Source organism: Myxocyprinus asiaticus, chromosome 22, assembly GCF_019703515.2.
Source record: "Myxocyprinus asiaticus isolate MX2 ecotype Aquarium Trade chromosome 22, UBuf_Myxa_2, whole genome shotgun sequence".
Classification (NCBI taxonomy): Eukaryota; Metazoa; Chordata; class Actinopteri; order Cypriniformes; family Catostomidae; genus Myxocyprinus; species Myxocyprinus asiaticus.
Genome location: NC_059365.1, coordinates 18,126,312 through 18,143,217, shown reverse-complemented (window position 1 = coordinate 18,143,217; position 16,906 = coordinate 18,126,312). Strand labels below are relative to the sequence as shown.

Genomic DNA, 16,906 nt, shown 5'->3' with positions numbered 1-16,906 from the left:
CACGTAGACAGTAACCCATTATGTTACCGTTCAGCTCTCAGTTCAGTGGAAAAGCGCGGCCGGTTTATGATAGGCTCCAGATTGCCCCAGCCGTGAACCAGCGGAGCACAGGCTCGGCACGAGAACCATCACAATTTCAGTGGAAAAGGGCTATGTGTCCGATCTGGGTCTAGGTGACCCTGTCTGGAGGAGCCTCGACAGTGCCATGAGATTCAGGATTAACCCCCTACCAAATCCTCAACCTCAGCGGGGGGGGGGTTGAAATCCCACAAGGAAAGAAAGAAGCTGAGCAACTAATTGGCACAAATGGGGAACAATTACTGCCTGGGATAAAGAGGAGTAAGGAAAGGAGGATGAGTGGAGGAATAAGCTAGCATGGAGAGTGGGACAATAAATGAATTGTCTGGAATTTTTCCCTCCTTTTGGATGTTTAAGAAACATGTTTTAACGCTCTAGAGTTTTGGGACTTATTTTGAGATGTTTGTTGAAGTGTGTGTCTAAATGCATTTTCTACTCCACCTCATAAATAATGTAATGTTGTACTGTAACTCTCCCCACAAGGACCCTCGCATTTAACCTTTAATGCACATTTCTGGACCAATGGAAAAATCAGAAGGGAGGTCCACAGCCTGCTTGTTGGCAGACTCCTGTGTATCGTAAGTCTCTTTTAATGACAAAGTGGTATGCCTAAATAACACACCCCTCAAACTATACAGCTTTCAATGTTTGGTCCCAAAATCTCAGCAGTTATGTTGGGAATGATGTAAAGAGGAAGAAGTGTGGCGGATGGTTAATGTTGAGTGGTTTACTTTGCTTTATGCACATCTGTTATGCTGTTTAGCACGTGTTTAAAGCTGAAGTGTGTATTTTCTGCAAATTATGACTTTACAGATAGTCCTGCCCCAAACTCACGCCATTGGTTGAGATAATGTTGCAGTGTCAGGCTTGTTGGAATGCTCAAACTATGTTTTGATAGCATCCCAGATTACATGCACAGTTATAATCAAGCTTTAGCAGGTTTTTTGCGTAGTCGAGCTAGTTTTCATCTGTCTGTCCAAGTATACGTGACACAACGCGCAATCTTCACGCATCACCTCTGTCTTTTGGAACATACAAACAACGCCGAGGCCACTTGTGGTCCGATTAATGTAGACATGCTGAGCAAAGCTGAGCTACACTTAAATTTTCCAGGTCTGTTAGTTTGACTTCGCAAAAATCGGACTGGTACAATTTCAGTCGTATTAAAGCATTTACATGACATTTTAAAAAGAGGAATTATTGTTTTAGTCTGACTGAAATCAAACATTTATAGTGCGTGTAAATATACTGACAGTTAGAGTTACAACTTAGCAGTTGATTACTTACAGTTGTAAATATACTTCATTCAATACCGAAATGTATAGATAAAAAATACTTTAATTGTTTATGCTTAAAGTATTGCATTGTTCCTTTTGTGTTGCTTAAATTGAAATAAATGACAAAGTTCAGGCATGAAACTCTGAATGGCGCAAGCTGATAGGTTTTTTTGAACTTGTCTGTTAGCCAATCAGCTCGCTAATATAATGTCAAGCCAGTCATCTCACATGGTGTAAGCTGATAGCTACTTTGATTTCACATAATCCGGTAGCCAATCAACTTGGCATACTCTCTCTTTGCATAGCATTTAAATTTGCAAATAAGCCGGTTTCACTGCAGCATTCTGCATGTTTTCTCTGAAACCCTCAACCTCCCTAGCTCCACCTGTCTAGATCTGCTACATGAGGATTGTATTTACTAGGGCCCGACTGATATGGGATTTTGGAGACCGATACCGATTTTAGAGGGGGAAAATTCACCAATTACCGATATGGTGGCTGATATGGTAAACTTTTGAGCTGGAATGAAAACTGACCTTTTCTATATGGATTGTTCACTGATTTTGACTATGCAAAGGTACTCAGAAGGCTGCTTTCTTAAATATTTTTATCAAAGAATATTTGACATTATTATTATACATTGTCAACAAATTCTAGAAATGAACACTGAGAAAATAAAGAATAAATAAAAATACAATAAATAGCTTAAAAAAATATCAGTACTATATGTTCAGTATCAGTCAGTTGCTGACCATTTAAATGAAGAATAAATACAAATAAAATAAATAGCTAAATAAAAATCAGTACTGTTTAGTATCAGTCAAATGCTGACCAATAAAATAAATAGTTAAATAAACATCAGTAATGTTTAGTATCAGTCAAATGCTGACTATTTTAATACTGTCAGTCAATTATTGGCAGGATGTAAAACAAGAAGAATTTACACCTGCCGAGTCAAGATAAACAGCGGCAGCGGTGTTACACCATATTCTGCTATACAAGTTCAGGGGAAACTTTCAACGGTGGAAAACCAGACTTCTAAATATTAAATTTTATAAATGCAATGACTGGAATAGTTCGGTTGAAGGGGGTACCAAACCGTGAATCCTTAAACAGTTTGGTGAATACATGTTTACACATTAGCTTCCACTCAGCTGACAAGCAATGAAAGTAGCTACGTGGTTAGCCAGTTAGCTATAAGCTTGTTGTCACGGAGAGTAAAAGATGGACCAGCATTGCATCTCACCAACTAGGTAACAATGTAGCGTAAAATCAACACTCAGCAGACACAATGCACCATTATCTGCTGAACTGCAAAAAGATGCTCTGATGTTTACCTTTCAGTCTGCTACATTATTTACTGCACTGACAAACTATAGCTGGCTAACAGTAAACAGACATGAGTGACATGGTTGTCAGGGACAGGGTTAACGTTATATTAGTTATATTGAAAAGGGAAAATGATGGGGTCATTGTTTATTAACTTTCCAGTATGTATTTTACAAACTAGTTAGCAACTTACCGTGAAGACACCGCTCAACTCCACACCGCTTAACTCCGTCCTGTCTTCAGAGCCACTGCCAGTTCAGAGTCAGCTCTGTAAACAATGGAGTCAGAGCGTGCTCTGCTGGACAGACTATGTAATGACACCAATTCTAAAGCATTATTTTCTGCATTATATGTTCTGACCGATATATCGGTCAGACACTAGTATTTACATCTTACTGTGCTGCAGCAGCAGCATGTCCACAGGCTTAACTCAGGATATCTGTGTATATTCTAGCAGTAGCAAGTCTCCCTACTTACTCTGCTGCAGCATAGCAGATCTTGTGCGCCAGGACCAATATACTATCAATGTACCCACATTAACATTCTAAATCTTTCCAAGACTTGCCTTGACTTAAATTGTTTTAGTCCAACTGAAATCGAACTTGTAAACGTACTGACATCTACTTTTGGGGGACATCAGCCCACCACTGGATTACTTGCAGTTGTCTCTGCATATTTAACTGGGATAGGAAAAAGTCTTTTAACATTTAAAAAATTACAAAGTTTCTTGTGTTTAGTTGAGGTATAATTATTGCCTCCAGTCGTTCCTAAAATGTCGTGCCTTGATGCATGTGCATTTTAGCAAGAAAACCTTCCAAAATCTACAGTAATTCATTCCACTTGACATTTGATTTAACTTGTTTCCTTGAAGTGGTTTTCTGACAAGTGGCTCATGTAAATTCATATTTCTTTGGTAATGGCACACTGACATGCAAACTTGGAAAATTCTCTTCTCCTCATCCTCTGTTGCTTTCTCCACATCTTGTCCTCCCCCCATGGCTCTATTCCCTAACTTTAAACTTGTGCCAGCTCTGGCATTCCTCAGAATTTCTGGAGAGGCGGGTGCGGTGGCCCTTAAGGTTTAATCTCTATCAATGGAGCGTGGAGCTGGGTGCCTTCTATCTCTCTCCCTGGGCCGAGGGCCACTCATGGGAGGGGAGCTTAATGCAAGGGCTGGGGTGTTTCCGGTATCCGTGGTTACACAGCAGGATGGGGGCATTTAGAAAAGCCCCCAAATACACTCGAATTCCCCTGTCTCATTCTCTCTCAAACACTCACACCTCTTCCTATTCTGCTGATTGCTACTCTGTTCCAAATCGTAGTGTGCTGCCTATGATGGCTGCCTTTTTAAGATGCATCATCTCTTCCAAAAGTGTTGCAACTTACAGTTGAAGTCAGAAGTTTACATACACCTTAGCCAAATACATTTAAACTCAGTTTTTCACAATTCCTGACATAATTGTAGAAAACATTCCCTGTCTTAGGTCAGTTAGGATCACTATTTTAAGAATGTGAAATGTCAGAATACTAGTCGAGAGAATGATTTACTTCAGCTTTTATTTCTTTCATCACATTCCCAGTGGATCAGAAGTTTATATACACTTTGTTAGTATTTGTTTGCATTGCCTTTAAATTGTTTAACTTGGGTCAAACATTTTGGGTAGCCTTTCACAAGCTTCTCACAATAAGTTGCTGGAATTTTGGCCCATTCCTCCAGATAGAACTGGTGTAACCGAGTCAGGTTTGTTGGCCTCCTTGCTCGCACACGCCTTTTCAGTTCTGCCCTCAAATTTTCTATGGGATTGAGGTCAGGGCTTTGAGATGGCCACTCCAATACCTTGACTTTATTGTCCTTAAGCCATTTTGCCACAACTTTGGAGGTATGCTTGGGGTCATTGTCCATTTGGAAGACCCATTTGCGACCGAGCTTTAACTTCCTGGCTGATGTTTTGAGATTTTGCTTCAATATATCCACATAATTTTCCTTCCTCATGCTGCCATCTGTTTTGTGAAGTGCACCCGTCCCTCAAAGCATCCCCACAACATGATGCTGCCACCCCCATGGGATGGTGTTCTTCGGCTTGCAAGCCTCACCCTATTTCCTCCAAACATAACGATGGTCATTATTGCCAAACAGTTCAATTTTTGTTTCATTAGACCAGAGGACATTTCTCCAAAAAGTAAGATCTTTGTCCCCATGTGCACTTGCATACTGTAGTCTAGCTTTTTATGGCAGTTTTGGAGCAGTGGCTTCTTCCTTGCTGAGCAGCCTTTCAGTTTATGTTGATATAGGACTCGTTTTACTATGGATATAGATACTCGTCTACCTGTTTCCTCCAGCATTTTCACAAGGACCTTTGCTGTTGTTCTGGGATTGATTTGCACATTTCGCACCAAACTACGTTCATATCTAAGAGACAGAATGCATCTTCATCCTGAGCGGTATGATGGCTGAATGGTCCCATGGTGTTTATACTTGCGTACTATTGTTTGTACAGATGAACGTGGTACCTTCAGGCATTTGGAAATTGCTCCCAAGGATGAAGCAGACTTGTGGAGGTCCACAATTGTTTTTTCTGAGGTCTTGGCAGATTTTTTTTTGATTTTCATATGATGTCAAGCAAAGAGGCACTGAGTTTGAAAGTAGACCTTAAAATACATCCAAAGGTATGCCTCCTATCAGAAGCTAATTGTCTAAAGGCTTGACATAATTTTCTGGAATTTTCCAAGCTGCTTAAAAGTTCAGTTAACTGGAATTGTGATATTAGCATGCTACCTTAAAAGGCAGCAGCCTATTTAGGCAGATGGTACTTAGGTAGCTTACTAGCATTTGGAGCAGAGCTTGAGTGTTTGCTTGAGGTAAAATTTACAGCAGTACAGTGACTCCGTTTGTGTGTTTTGTTTGCTTATAAACCTGAGGTGTCTTGTTTGTGTTGATGAAGCCTATGGTAGTGAAAGCTATTTTACGAGAGCATCAGATGCCGCTTTCACATTCATGGCCACTTAACACTTCAATGTCTCACTCATTATGCACAGGACATCTGTGTTGTGGGGCAGGAGGGTTTTTGTGAGAGGAGAAAGGTGATACAAAGGTGAAAAACAAATGGCGCGTTTTATGTAGAGCGTGTGTGAGCGCGGGAGAGAGGTGAAACATTTCTTTGGAATTCTCATTTTGTTCAGATTAAGAAAGTATGGTTTGCCGGCCAGGGAGAGAGTTTCATGGGAGAGAGGGGCTAGATTATTTGGGGAGGCTGGGAGGGAGGGGGGGGCTGACATTCCACAGGATGAAGTAGGTCATTGTTCCCTGTCTTCAATGAAGAGAGCCTTCTGAAGGCGCTGATGAACTGAAAGCAGGAGAGAGCCCACGAGAGAGGGTTTTCGGGGGGGGGGGGTGTACAGGTTGACATTATTCAGTAATCCTATTGAAAAGGCTTCTGAAGGATGGCGCAGAGAAGAAAGAAAAGCAAATGGAATGTGACAACAGGAAAATGCCATTGATAGCGGTCAGCCTCAACCGTCTCAATGGGCAAGATGTTACCTATTTAAAAAGCAAGCTGCCCTTCATCCTTTTTTGCCAACTCTCTTTCTCTTGATGCTTTCTGTGCTCAAAGCTCTTTCTCTTTAAACACAAAAGTTATTTTCCTGGAATGTAAAGTGAAAAAAAAACTTGTGTTGAGATAAATGGAATATGCATTAATCTGTTTAGATAATAACCGTGGGCTTTTCTGGCCTCCCTGGCAGTTCTGGTTGGTTTACCAGTCAGAAAGAGCAAGTTAGGCAGAGGGCTCTGTGGAGCATTAAATTGCTCATTCTTGAGTGTCATTGCAATGACAAAGTAATGGACGTACTGCTATCTTAAGTTCCAGTGTTAATAAAAAATAACTTTTAACATGTTAAAATTGACAGTCCATGTGTTTTTAGTTTTTTTTTTTTTTAGGCGTGCATACTATGTTCCATGTTCGGAATGTACTCAAAGTCATATGTTATATTCATGGCCAGTTAGTATGCATTCTTTTATAGATAAGATATAGAGACATCTTATGTCTTATTTGTAAGAGATTACTTGAAAAATGAGGGCCTGCCAAAAATACTCTTTTGCTAATTATTTTACATATGAACTTACTGGAAATGTTGTTCAAATAATCACATTGCTAATCTCTTTTCTAAAATCAAGCAGAACATATTTCTTCCACATTCACACCAGCAGATAACTCACTTACCATGCTCACTTGCCCAACCTATAGCACCTATCTGGGCTCAACAATTTTGTTCTTCATTTATTTATTTATTTTTTTTTTTCTGATGTGGACAATGAAAATGTTGGTAGTAAAGAAATCTGAATTACTTGCAAAAAAGCTTACAACTATTTAAAACTAACCAACTCATTATTGTTCCTTCTCACAGAGTTCTTTAGAGAGCTGTTGAACAATGCTGAGAAATCCCTACACGACATGTTTGTGCGGACTTATGGCTTGATGTACGTGAAGAACGCGGAGCTATTCAAGCATTTCTTCCACGAGCTACGCCGCTACTATTCCCACGGGAGCAGCGCCGTCAACCTGGACGACATGCTGGCAGAATTCTGGGCAGAGCTTCTGGAGCGCATGTTCCGATTGGTCAACGTTCAGTACGAGTTTACTGAATCATACATGGAGTGCGTCAGCAGGCACATGGAGCAGCTCAAGCCCTTCGGCGATGTTCCGCGCAAACTCCGCCTGCAGCTGACCCGCTCCTTCATCGCGGTCCGCACGTTCACCCGCGGCCTGGCGCTCATGCCTGAGGTTGTGGGCAAAGTGTCCACGGTGAGAGGCTTCGGGGTATTTGTGGGGTTGAAATGAGAGGTTAAGTTAGCTTGGTGCTTTGAGCCAGATCAGGGACAACACAGACCAAAAGTACAAGCTTTCAGTGGGGTTTATCAGTATGTGAAGGTAGACACCTGTTTAAACCCATATGAGCTTTTCTACCAGCATTCAAAGATCAAAAGGTCAAGGCTTCTCAGTCTGTAGCTGGGTCAGAAGTTAACCAGGGCCTGGGACAAGAATGCTACAAATTGACAAAAATACCCCAGATAATTGGGACAAAAAGTAATCCACAGTGGGTTGTAATTTTTTTTATTTGGAATGCCCAATTCCCAATGTGCTCTAAGTCCTCGTGGTGGCATAGAAATCACAAAAATCGAACTTTTAATTGAAGTAAATCAATTGAAACGGGAAATATCTCATTATTAAATAAATATATTTTTCTCCAAAACGCATTGGCCATGATTATTGGCACTGTTTTATTCAATACTTTTTGCAACCTCCCTTTGCCAAGATAACAGCCCTGAGTCTTCTCTTATAATGCCTAATGAGGTTGGAGAACACCTGCCAAGGGATCTGAGACCTTTCCTCCATACAGAATCTCTACAGATCCTTCAAATTCAGAGGTCCATGTTGGTGGACTCTCCTCTTCAGTTTACCCCACAAATTTTCTATGGGGTTCAGGTGAAGGAACTGGGATGGTCATGGCATGACCTTGATTTTGTGGTCAGTGAACCATTTTTGTGTTGGTTTTGATGAGTGTCCTGCTGGAAGATCCAACCAGGGCCCATTGTAAGCTTTTTGGCAGAGGCAGCCAGGTTCAGATTTTTTATCAGTTGGTATTTTATAGAGTGGCAGAAAAACAGCCCCACAACATTAAAGATCCAGCACCTTCATCTCTGTGTGCACCAAACCCATCTCTGGAGTTTGCTGCCAAAAAGGTCTTTTTTTGGTTTCATCTGACCATAGAACCCGGTCGCATTTGAAGTTCCAGTAGTGTCTGGCAAATTGAAGACTCTTGAGTTTGTTGTTGGATGAGAGCAGATCCTTTTTTTCTTGAAACCCTCCCAAACAACTTATGGTGATGTAGGTGATGTCTGATTTTTTTTTTTTTTTTTTTTTTTTTTTTTTTTGAGACTTTCTGACCCCAAGACCCAACTAATTTCTGCCATTCTCCAGCTGTGATCCTTGGAGATTCTTTGGCCAGTTGAACCATCCTCCTCACTGTGTGTGGAGCCAATATAGACACATCCTTTTCCAGGCCGATCTCCAGTTGATTGGAACTTGTTAATTATTGCCCTGATTGTGGAAATGGGCATTTTCAATGCTTTGGCTATTTTCTTATAGCCACTTCCCATTTTGTGAAGCTCAACAACCTTTTGCCACACATCAGAACTATATTCTTTAGTCTAACTCACTGTAATTAATGATTAAGGGAATTTGGCCTGTGTGCTACCTCATATTTATACTCGTATATAACAGGAAGACATGGCTGAACAATTTCATGTTCCTAGTCACCCAGGTGCACTAAAAAATTTAAAATATGAATGGGAATAAACTTCAGATATATTTTACTCATAATAATTTCTAGGGGTGCCAAATTGTGGCCAACGTGTTTTGGAGAAAAATATTTAATAATGAGATATTTCCCCTCTTTCTATTGTTTTACTTCAATTAAAGATTCGATTTTTTTAAAAATTATTTTTAATGAAAGATCAAAAGGATAAACAATGCAGGTTTTTTTTTTTTTCCACAGCATTCTTTGCTCATATTTACCAAGGGTGCCAAAATTTTTGGCCACCACTGTACTCGTAAATATTACAAATTATGCAATTAAACAATAAACATGTAACAAAATCTAATACATGCAATATAATGTAATATTTATTGATTGAATACATGGATTTGTACATTTTTAAAAAGCTCAAATGTGACAAAAATGATGAAAAACTAATAAAATATAATTAGTAAAATTAAAATGTTCTTAATTTTCCCAACTAGTTAGAAGGTCCCCTGTATAATTAACAGCATAAGCTGGGAGAGAAATTCTTTCATATGTATGCAAAGGGACATTATAACTGAAATATACACATGAATTGATTTAGAATCCGAATCGGGAAATCTGGATCAATAACCCGCCCAAATTGTTAAAGCTTGTACATAATTTACAGCTACTTTTGTATTTGATGTTGATTCAGTATTACAAGTAACATCCATAGCTTTTCAGATTAAGAATGTATTTCAGTTAATTGATACAATTAAAGTATTTTACTAAAACAGACAACAAACTCTGTATTTTTATATAGTTAGACAAAAATGCCCTCATAGAGAGATAGGTATATTTATAAAAATGTTCATTTCTGACACTGGTGTGTAGTGAGTTCGCATAAGCAATTGAAGTTCAGCATTGACCTTATAAAAGGTGGCAGGATCAGTAATAGCTCATTGTTCAGTCTTTTATCAGTAACATTAGCCTTATAAATTAGGTTACGGACTCATTAATGTTTTCCTCTGGTGTCTCTGTTTTGCTGACTCTGTTCAGTAACCATCATTTCTCTCTTTGTCTCTCTCTCAATTCACTTTTCAATTTAAATTGAAAATGTAAATAAAATGTAAATTAAAAAAATTAATTTTAAAATGTAAATTAATTTAATTTAAATCTCTCTTTCTCAGGTGAACGCTTCACCAAGCTGTGTGCGAGCAGCTATGAAGATGTTATACTGCCCGTACTGTACTGGCCAGGTGGCACTGAAGCCCTGTAAGAACTACTGTCTCAACGTCATGCGTGGCTGCCTTGCCAATCAGGCGGACCTGGACACAGAATGGAATAACTTTCTGGGTAAGAGAGTCTTTAACCCTTTATTGCCTTGATTTGTGCTTAGAGATGTCTTAGTTATTTGTACAATCTTTCACATACTCTGCAGAGATATTGCACAGATCTCTGTATTGAAACTCCTATGGAATCCTATGCAATGATTGAGATAAGAGCTTTTGCTCATTGGTCACCAAAGTTGCCAGGTTTATTTCTGAGTAAACACCGAAATGACAGCATAAATTAAACACTACCATGACTCATTATCCAGCAAGTTGTCAAAATCTCTTCCTAAGGTTGTCTACTTGTATGGCAGTTGTTTTGAATTCATCTGTAATCACCCAAAAAATATATACAGATGTAAAAAGAGTGGTAGAGCTTTCGGCAACTTTAGTTGCCTGTGGTCTTTATGGGTTTTAAATGGCTGAAATAATAGATTTATTACTGAACCCATTATTAGATGTAATGGAACTAATTTCCCACACTAAGCACAAGTCTGTTATATACAGAGCATAATAAGTACAGATTAAAAATAAATGGGTCGCGTTGAAATGGCTGCAATTTTTCTGTAACAAATTACCTCTGTGATTATTCACTTGCTCAGAGGCCAAAACCATGAACATGAAACCTCAGCTGAAAGCAGAATTGGAACTGAGTTAGATTAGAAGTGAACGCTGGGGAACTGCTCTGTTTTTCCCTTGTGCGTGTTTCGTGAAGTGTTTTTGGCCTCTTGTGGCTCAACAGGCCGCTTGGTCTCGGGTCCTGTCACACATTCTCATGCGCTTTCACAAACTGTTCCTGGCTCGCAGGACTCTGGGACTGGCTTTGCTCACCCTGCCTGTCAGCTTTGGGGGGAGCCTTAATTGGGGTGCCTTGTTCAGGCCTCTGACTCTTTAACAAGCTGTTTGCACAACAGGCTGCAGTTGTTTATAAGCTCTGTCTTGCTGGCCTCTTGTGGCAGAGATATGTTATAGCGCCATGCATAGTTTATTTGAAAGTGTGGTATTGTTTTGAGGGGCTTTCCTTCATTAATGAATTGATTTTGGATTTTAGATGCCATGTTTGGTCTTGCTGAGAGACTGGAGGGGCCCTTTAACTTCGAATCAGTCATGGATCCCATAGACGTGAAGATTTCTGATGCCATCATGAACATGCAAGAGAACAGCATACAGGTCTCGCAGAAGGTCAGTGACTATTTGTATGTTTTTAAGTTCTCTTCAAAATGACATTTGTGTTTGTAATGTGCTGTGCACTGATATGTTGATTCCTGAGAATTGCATGTCTGCTTATGCTTTGTTCTACAAAATTTCACTGGCTAGATATTGCTCTTGTGTAGAGTAAAACCTGCTCAGAAACCATTGTTGTGTCTGATTAATTAGTGAATTATTCTTTTGAGTCAGGTCTTTTCAATGAATCGTTCAAACTGGTTCACAAATTGGTCTCAATGATTCGTTAGCGAATTGGTCTGAATTTGAGTTAATTTAAAAAAATCCTTATCCAGTAATCCCAAATGACTGGAAAGGTCATGGAAATTCATTGGTCAAAAAGTGTGGGAACCCTGTGTAATGTGTTTTATTACCTGATAAGTAGGCAACCCTGTAGAATGGTCAATATACAGTATATTTATAGCTATTTGTGCTTTTCAGGTGTTCCAAGGTTGTGGGCAGCCCAAACCCAACAGTGCCTTCCGCACCCGGCGCTCTCCTAGAGACTCGGGGTTCCCTGGGCGATTCCGCCCCTACAGCCCTGAAGCCAGACCCACCACTGCAGCTGGCACCAGCCTGGACCGATTAGTAAGCACATATTGCCCACTTATACCCCTGCCTAACTGTTTCTTTAGAAACATATATCTTTGTTTGATTCTACCAGATTGGAATGAAACATCTGTAACACTCTGTATGCTTATTTTATATAATATTAGTTGACGGATGCCAAAAAGAAACTGAAGCATGCCAAGAAGTTTTGGTCCACCCTGCCAGACACTGTGTGTGTTGGAGATAGGGTTGCCCCGGGTGAGGAGTGCTGGAATGGCACAGCTAAAAGCAGGTGAGATACAATTCCTCCGTTCCATTTAGGAATGAATAATGTAAGTAAACATTTATATCAAGATACTCTTGAAACTTTTGGTCGATAAAATGTTTAAAAAATGAATCACAATATACACATTTTTATGGAAAACTGACTCAATAAATTATAATGCGAGTTAATTTTTTTAATTTAAACTAATGTCCACAGTAATGGTAGACCTTTCACATATTTGAAAAACTTTTTTTCTTATCAGTTAAAAACTAATTATTAACAATACTATTTTCTCACGTTTGCCATGAGAAAAAAAGGCAATTTTAGTGCAAACAATGCAAACGTAATTAATGACGTAATGGATATTGATTATTTGAACATGCATTGTGTACCATGCTGCGCCGTTTTGCATAACCGCGATATAGATGATACTTAACATTTCTGTCGATGGATGCATTTCTTTCAGTATGTAATTTTAACCGATATATTGCACACCCCTAATTCTGTTCCTCACTTGACTAGCTAACCTGCTACTTTGCCAACACAGACCGTCCACTCAATGTTTCCTTTCATTTTTCATGTGCAGGTATGAATCTGTTGTCATGGGCAATGGCTTAGCCAATCAGATTTCTAATCCTGATGTGGAAGTTGACATCACCAAACCAGACATGGTGATTCGGCGGCAGATTGCAGTCTTGAGAGAAATGACCAGCTGGCTGAAGGCGGCTTACACTGGCACCGACATCTCATTTGTCAATGGTACGAGGCAACAGTTTCTTCATATTTCTTTTATGTAGTTTGTGTGTAATACTCTAAATAGAGGTTGTGGGGAAAAAATGTTTTGCAATTCTGCTTGGTGGCGCTAGTGGCACAGAAATTACGCACTTTAGCGCCAACGCACAGCAAACGTGACTTTCACTTTTCAGGCAAAGAAGTTCTGTGAAGTCTTGTGATTGTGCGTGTGTGTGTGTGTGTGTGCAGTATATACAAATATGGGCTTTTCCAAATATGCATGGTTATTTTCTTTTGAAGCGATCCAGTCACAAAACATTTTGGACCTCATTTACACCTGTATTTAGCACTGTCCACATGTAATTAGATCAGCCGAAATGGATGTTAATACCAGGTGTAAACTAGATCACCAACTTACATGCTCTTAACATTAGCTTTGTTTTCCTGGCTCTTCAGAGGATGCCGGCAGCGGAGAGGAAAGTGGAAGTGGCTGCGACTCGCCCTCTTGCGAAAAAGACAATGACATCTACTTCTCCACACCAACACCTGTAAAACCACGAATCAAGAAGCCTCAAAATGATGGGCAACCCTCTAGTGGTACCCGGTTGACACCCTGCAGCCTGGCACTGGTTGTGGCAGCACTCCTGCTGGCTTTGCTCACCCCCCACACAAGCTAAGACTAGTCGAGCAATGAAGAGGATGAGTGTTTGCACGAAATTAAAAGAGCAGAAAACTGCCATAGGACTTTACAGAGACTGCTTTCAAGATCACTGTCTGCCTGCCATCTGGGAAAGACACTCAAGTTATTAATATTCAAATAACTTCCCATCAGTGTTTTTTGTTTTGTTTGTTTTTATAAGAACGGACTTCATTTATGTACAGCTATATGTTTCCACGCAGCATTACACTTCCTTTTTGTTAAATCTTTTAGCAGGGTTTTATTTCTCCGTGTTTGTAGTGTTCAGAATCAACTGTTCCTCATGATTGTTGTTTTCGGTCAAGGCTCTAAATGAGCAACTGCCATTTGTTTAAAAGTAGGTCAGACTGTGTGAGTGGATGTGTGTTTGTATAGATCATCTGTGTGTGAATCTGAGCGCTTTTCCTAAGGTAAATAATTAATCTATATAACATGTTTAAACTGATTTAAGCAAAGCTGTATGAAGTATTCAGACTTTTTAGACAGACTTTTTGAGTGTGTGGGTGGAGAGTATGTGTGCTTGGATGCTTCAGTTAGCTGATCATACTGTATATTAGTTCTTGGATGTTATTGAGGTAGAGAAAAACCACATGATGCCTTACATTCTGAAAAGTTTTCATTTGCAAATAAGGGCTGGCAAACAAGAACATCAAGTGCAAACAGTGCTGCCTAATGAATGAAATCATAGAGGCACGGGCTCCTAGACACGGGTCAGGAACAGTTGTTCAGCTGATAGGTTTGATAAAGTTTGTCAGGGAGTAAATCATTTGTATTTGGCAGGTTTTATTTTTATTTTATTTTATTTATTTTTTTTATTTCTTTTTTATGTCTTCATTTCCAAGCAAGTTTCACAGCCTCTTCTCATAGCATCCCAAATAATTTCAGTGGTTCAACAAATAAATAACTTGAGAATATAGTCTTTACTAATGACTTAACTGTGTGCATTGTGTGTCATGAAGGAATGAGCTTTGGTTTGGTAAGGTCTGTTTGATCTGAAAGTTGAGCCGTTGATGAAAAGGCCTCCTCAAAGAAGGCAGAACTAACAATGGTCCATCATGCGGACAGACATGTGAAGACATGCATCCTGCATGATGTAGACATTATGGCCTGAGTAAAGTTGCAATGTTATGTGTAGACGTATTGTGAACTAATAGGAGGACCAGCTGGACAAGAGTGTACACTACAGATGGCTTCAGTGTGAGCTGTCATAGTGGAAACGAATAATGATGAAATTTACACAGGGTTTTATGTGGAGGTGTTTAATTTGCTAGAAGTTTATTGTAAGGTATAAATGGTATGAAACTATATAATAGGTACTGCAACAAATTTCACTCGACCCGAATGGCAACCAGTGCTGATTTTAAAGGGTGGGTGGCTTTTTGGATTTCTATCTTTTTGTTTATTTTTTCTTTTATTATTTTTTTTCCCATTCCCGGCTGATTTCATCTGATAGTTAGTCTAATGCTGCATTGGTACGGTATTTGAAACCATTCCTCATATGCAGCAATAGACAGTGTGTATGGTACGAATCCAACACCAGTCAACTGTTATATATGTTTTATGCTTTTTTTAATCTACGTGGCATGTGGGTTCCCATTCAAATGTCTGGAAAGTATACTAACGCTCCCTCAAAGCTTTCCACTCACCGCTCAGAAAACTATTCCCCACTCACTGTTGTACAGTAAGTTATTTAATCACATCTCTTTTTAAAATGAATTTGCAAACATGCTTCCTTAGGTATCTTAATTTCAGTATTCAAAATATTTATAGGTGAACGCGTTCTAATGATTTCACAATTTAACTGATGGTTTTATATTGGCTTCAAATTTCATGTTATGTAATATGTAGATTTTGTAAACCTAGCTACCATAAGCAGTTTTATTTTTCATTATAGATTTATGTAAAGGGAGTGTGTACAAATTGTACAAGCTGATGCAAGGACAGGGCTGGCCATAAGTCCTTGATTGTTCCTGATGTCACATGCACTTTTAATTGGCATTCAGATACCTCACAGCAAGAGAGTTTTAATCATATCTGCAACATGCATTTTAGCCTAAATGCTATTTGATTTATTCATTGTTATTAATTCATCCCAATGGGTGTGCCTATGGATGAGTGGCCAGTCCTAAGACATGAAAAGAAACTTGTCAGGGGCCTTGAAACGGTGACAATCTCTGTTTGGCAGTAATGCTCCACACCTCAAATTGGTTTTGTTTTTCCAGGCCAATGTGTTGTGTGCCACAAATAGGAAGCAATATGTGTTTTCAATCTTTTTGTATGATCCAAAGCTTCCCACTGTCACATGTTAAGATGTTTTTGATGTAAAGACCAGAAAAGGAAGCATCTTGTTCTTAACTAGTATATGTTGAGCTACTCCGAATCAATTTGAAGATGACATGGACACTTGATTGCAGAGGATCGCTCTCCTGATACAGTGTCATCTTAGTCTGAATACTGAACTTCAGATGGACTGATTGCAGTTGTCATTTGCCTGCATCCCTGTACATCAGTGGAGTCATCTTTCGATGAGGAGTAAGAGAGACTAAAGAAAGAAGAGAATTGTAAATAAAGAGCAGTCATTTTAGTGGTCTCTGAGAGATGTTCATTGGATTTTACCCATTCAGAGTATCTGCTTAATACAGGCAAAGCAAACAGATAGATGCTAAAAATGTAAGAGAAAGTTATATTAAACATTTCCTAGTCTTGTTGAAATAAAGACTGCAGATATTTAAATGGGTTGTCATTTGTGCTCTGTTCTACCACCACTGTTTAACTACTGTGTAAATAACATGATTGCTTTGAAAATCTCTTTGGAGCAGCCATTAATTAAATATTTAAAATAAAGATAAAAACATGGCTTCAGACAATCATCATCAATTGATTAACGGCCATTACTTAAGATGCACTGTTAAACTTTTCTTGTCAGACTTTTTCAAAAAACTGTCTGTATTGGGATTTAAAAAAAAATAAAATATCATTAATTTAATAGTAGTATTAGTGTTACATTCTGTGTGAGTACCTAGGAAATAAACATGCCTCAGACATGGGCAATGTTCATAAAAGCATACTACTATACTTACCGTTTCTGCAGCATAAAATATGTATCCTGTGCAGAGTACACAAATGTATATGCATGGAATATTTGGGTGATCTACATTTGGCA

At 39.1% G+C, this 16,906-nt stretch overlaps 1 protein-coding gene across 1 annotated transcript in view; it reads left to right on the top strand.

The window, feature by feature from the left end:
* gpc4 (glypican 4) overlaps positions 1–16,579 on the top strand; it is a 70,603-nt gene extending 54,024 nt beyond the window's left edge. Inside the window, exons 3-9 of the mRNA XM_051650030.1 lie at positions 7,089–7,486; positions 10,157–10,322; positions 11,349–11,479; positions 11,942–12,088; positions 12,217–12,341; positions 12,901–13,073; positions 13,503–16,579. Coding sequence (XP_051505990.1) covers positions 7,089–7,486; positions 10,157–10,322; positions 11,349–11,479; positions 11,942–12,088; positions 12,217–12,341; positions 12,901–13,073; positions 13,503–13,723 — 1,361 coding nt within the window. The 3' untranslated portion in view covers positions 13,724–16,579. The remainder of the gene's footprint in view (positions 1–7,088; positions 7,487–10,156; positions 10,323–11,348; positions 11,480–11,941; positions 12,089–12,216; positions 12,342–12,900; positions 13,074–13,502) is intronic.
* Positions 16,580–16,906: the final 327 nt, after the last annotated feature.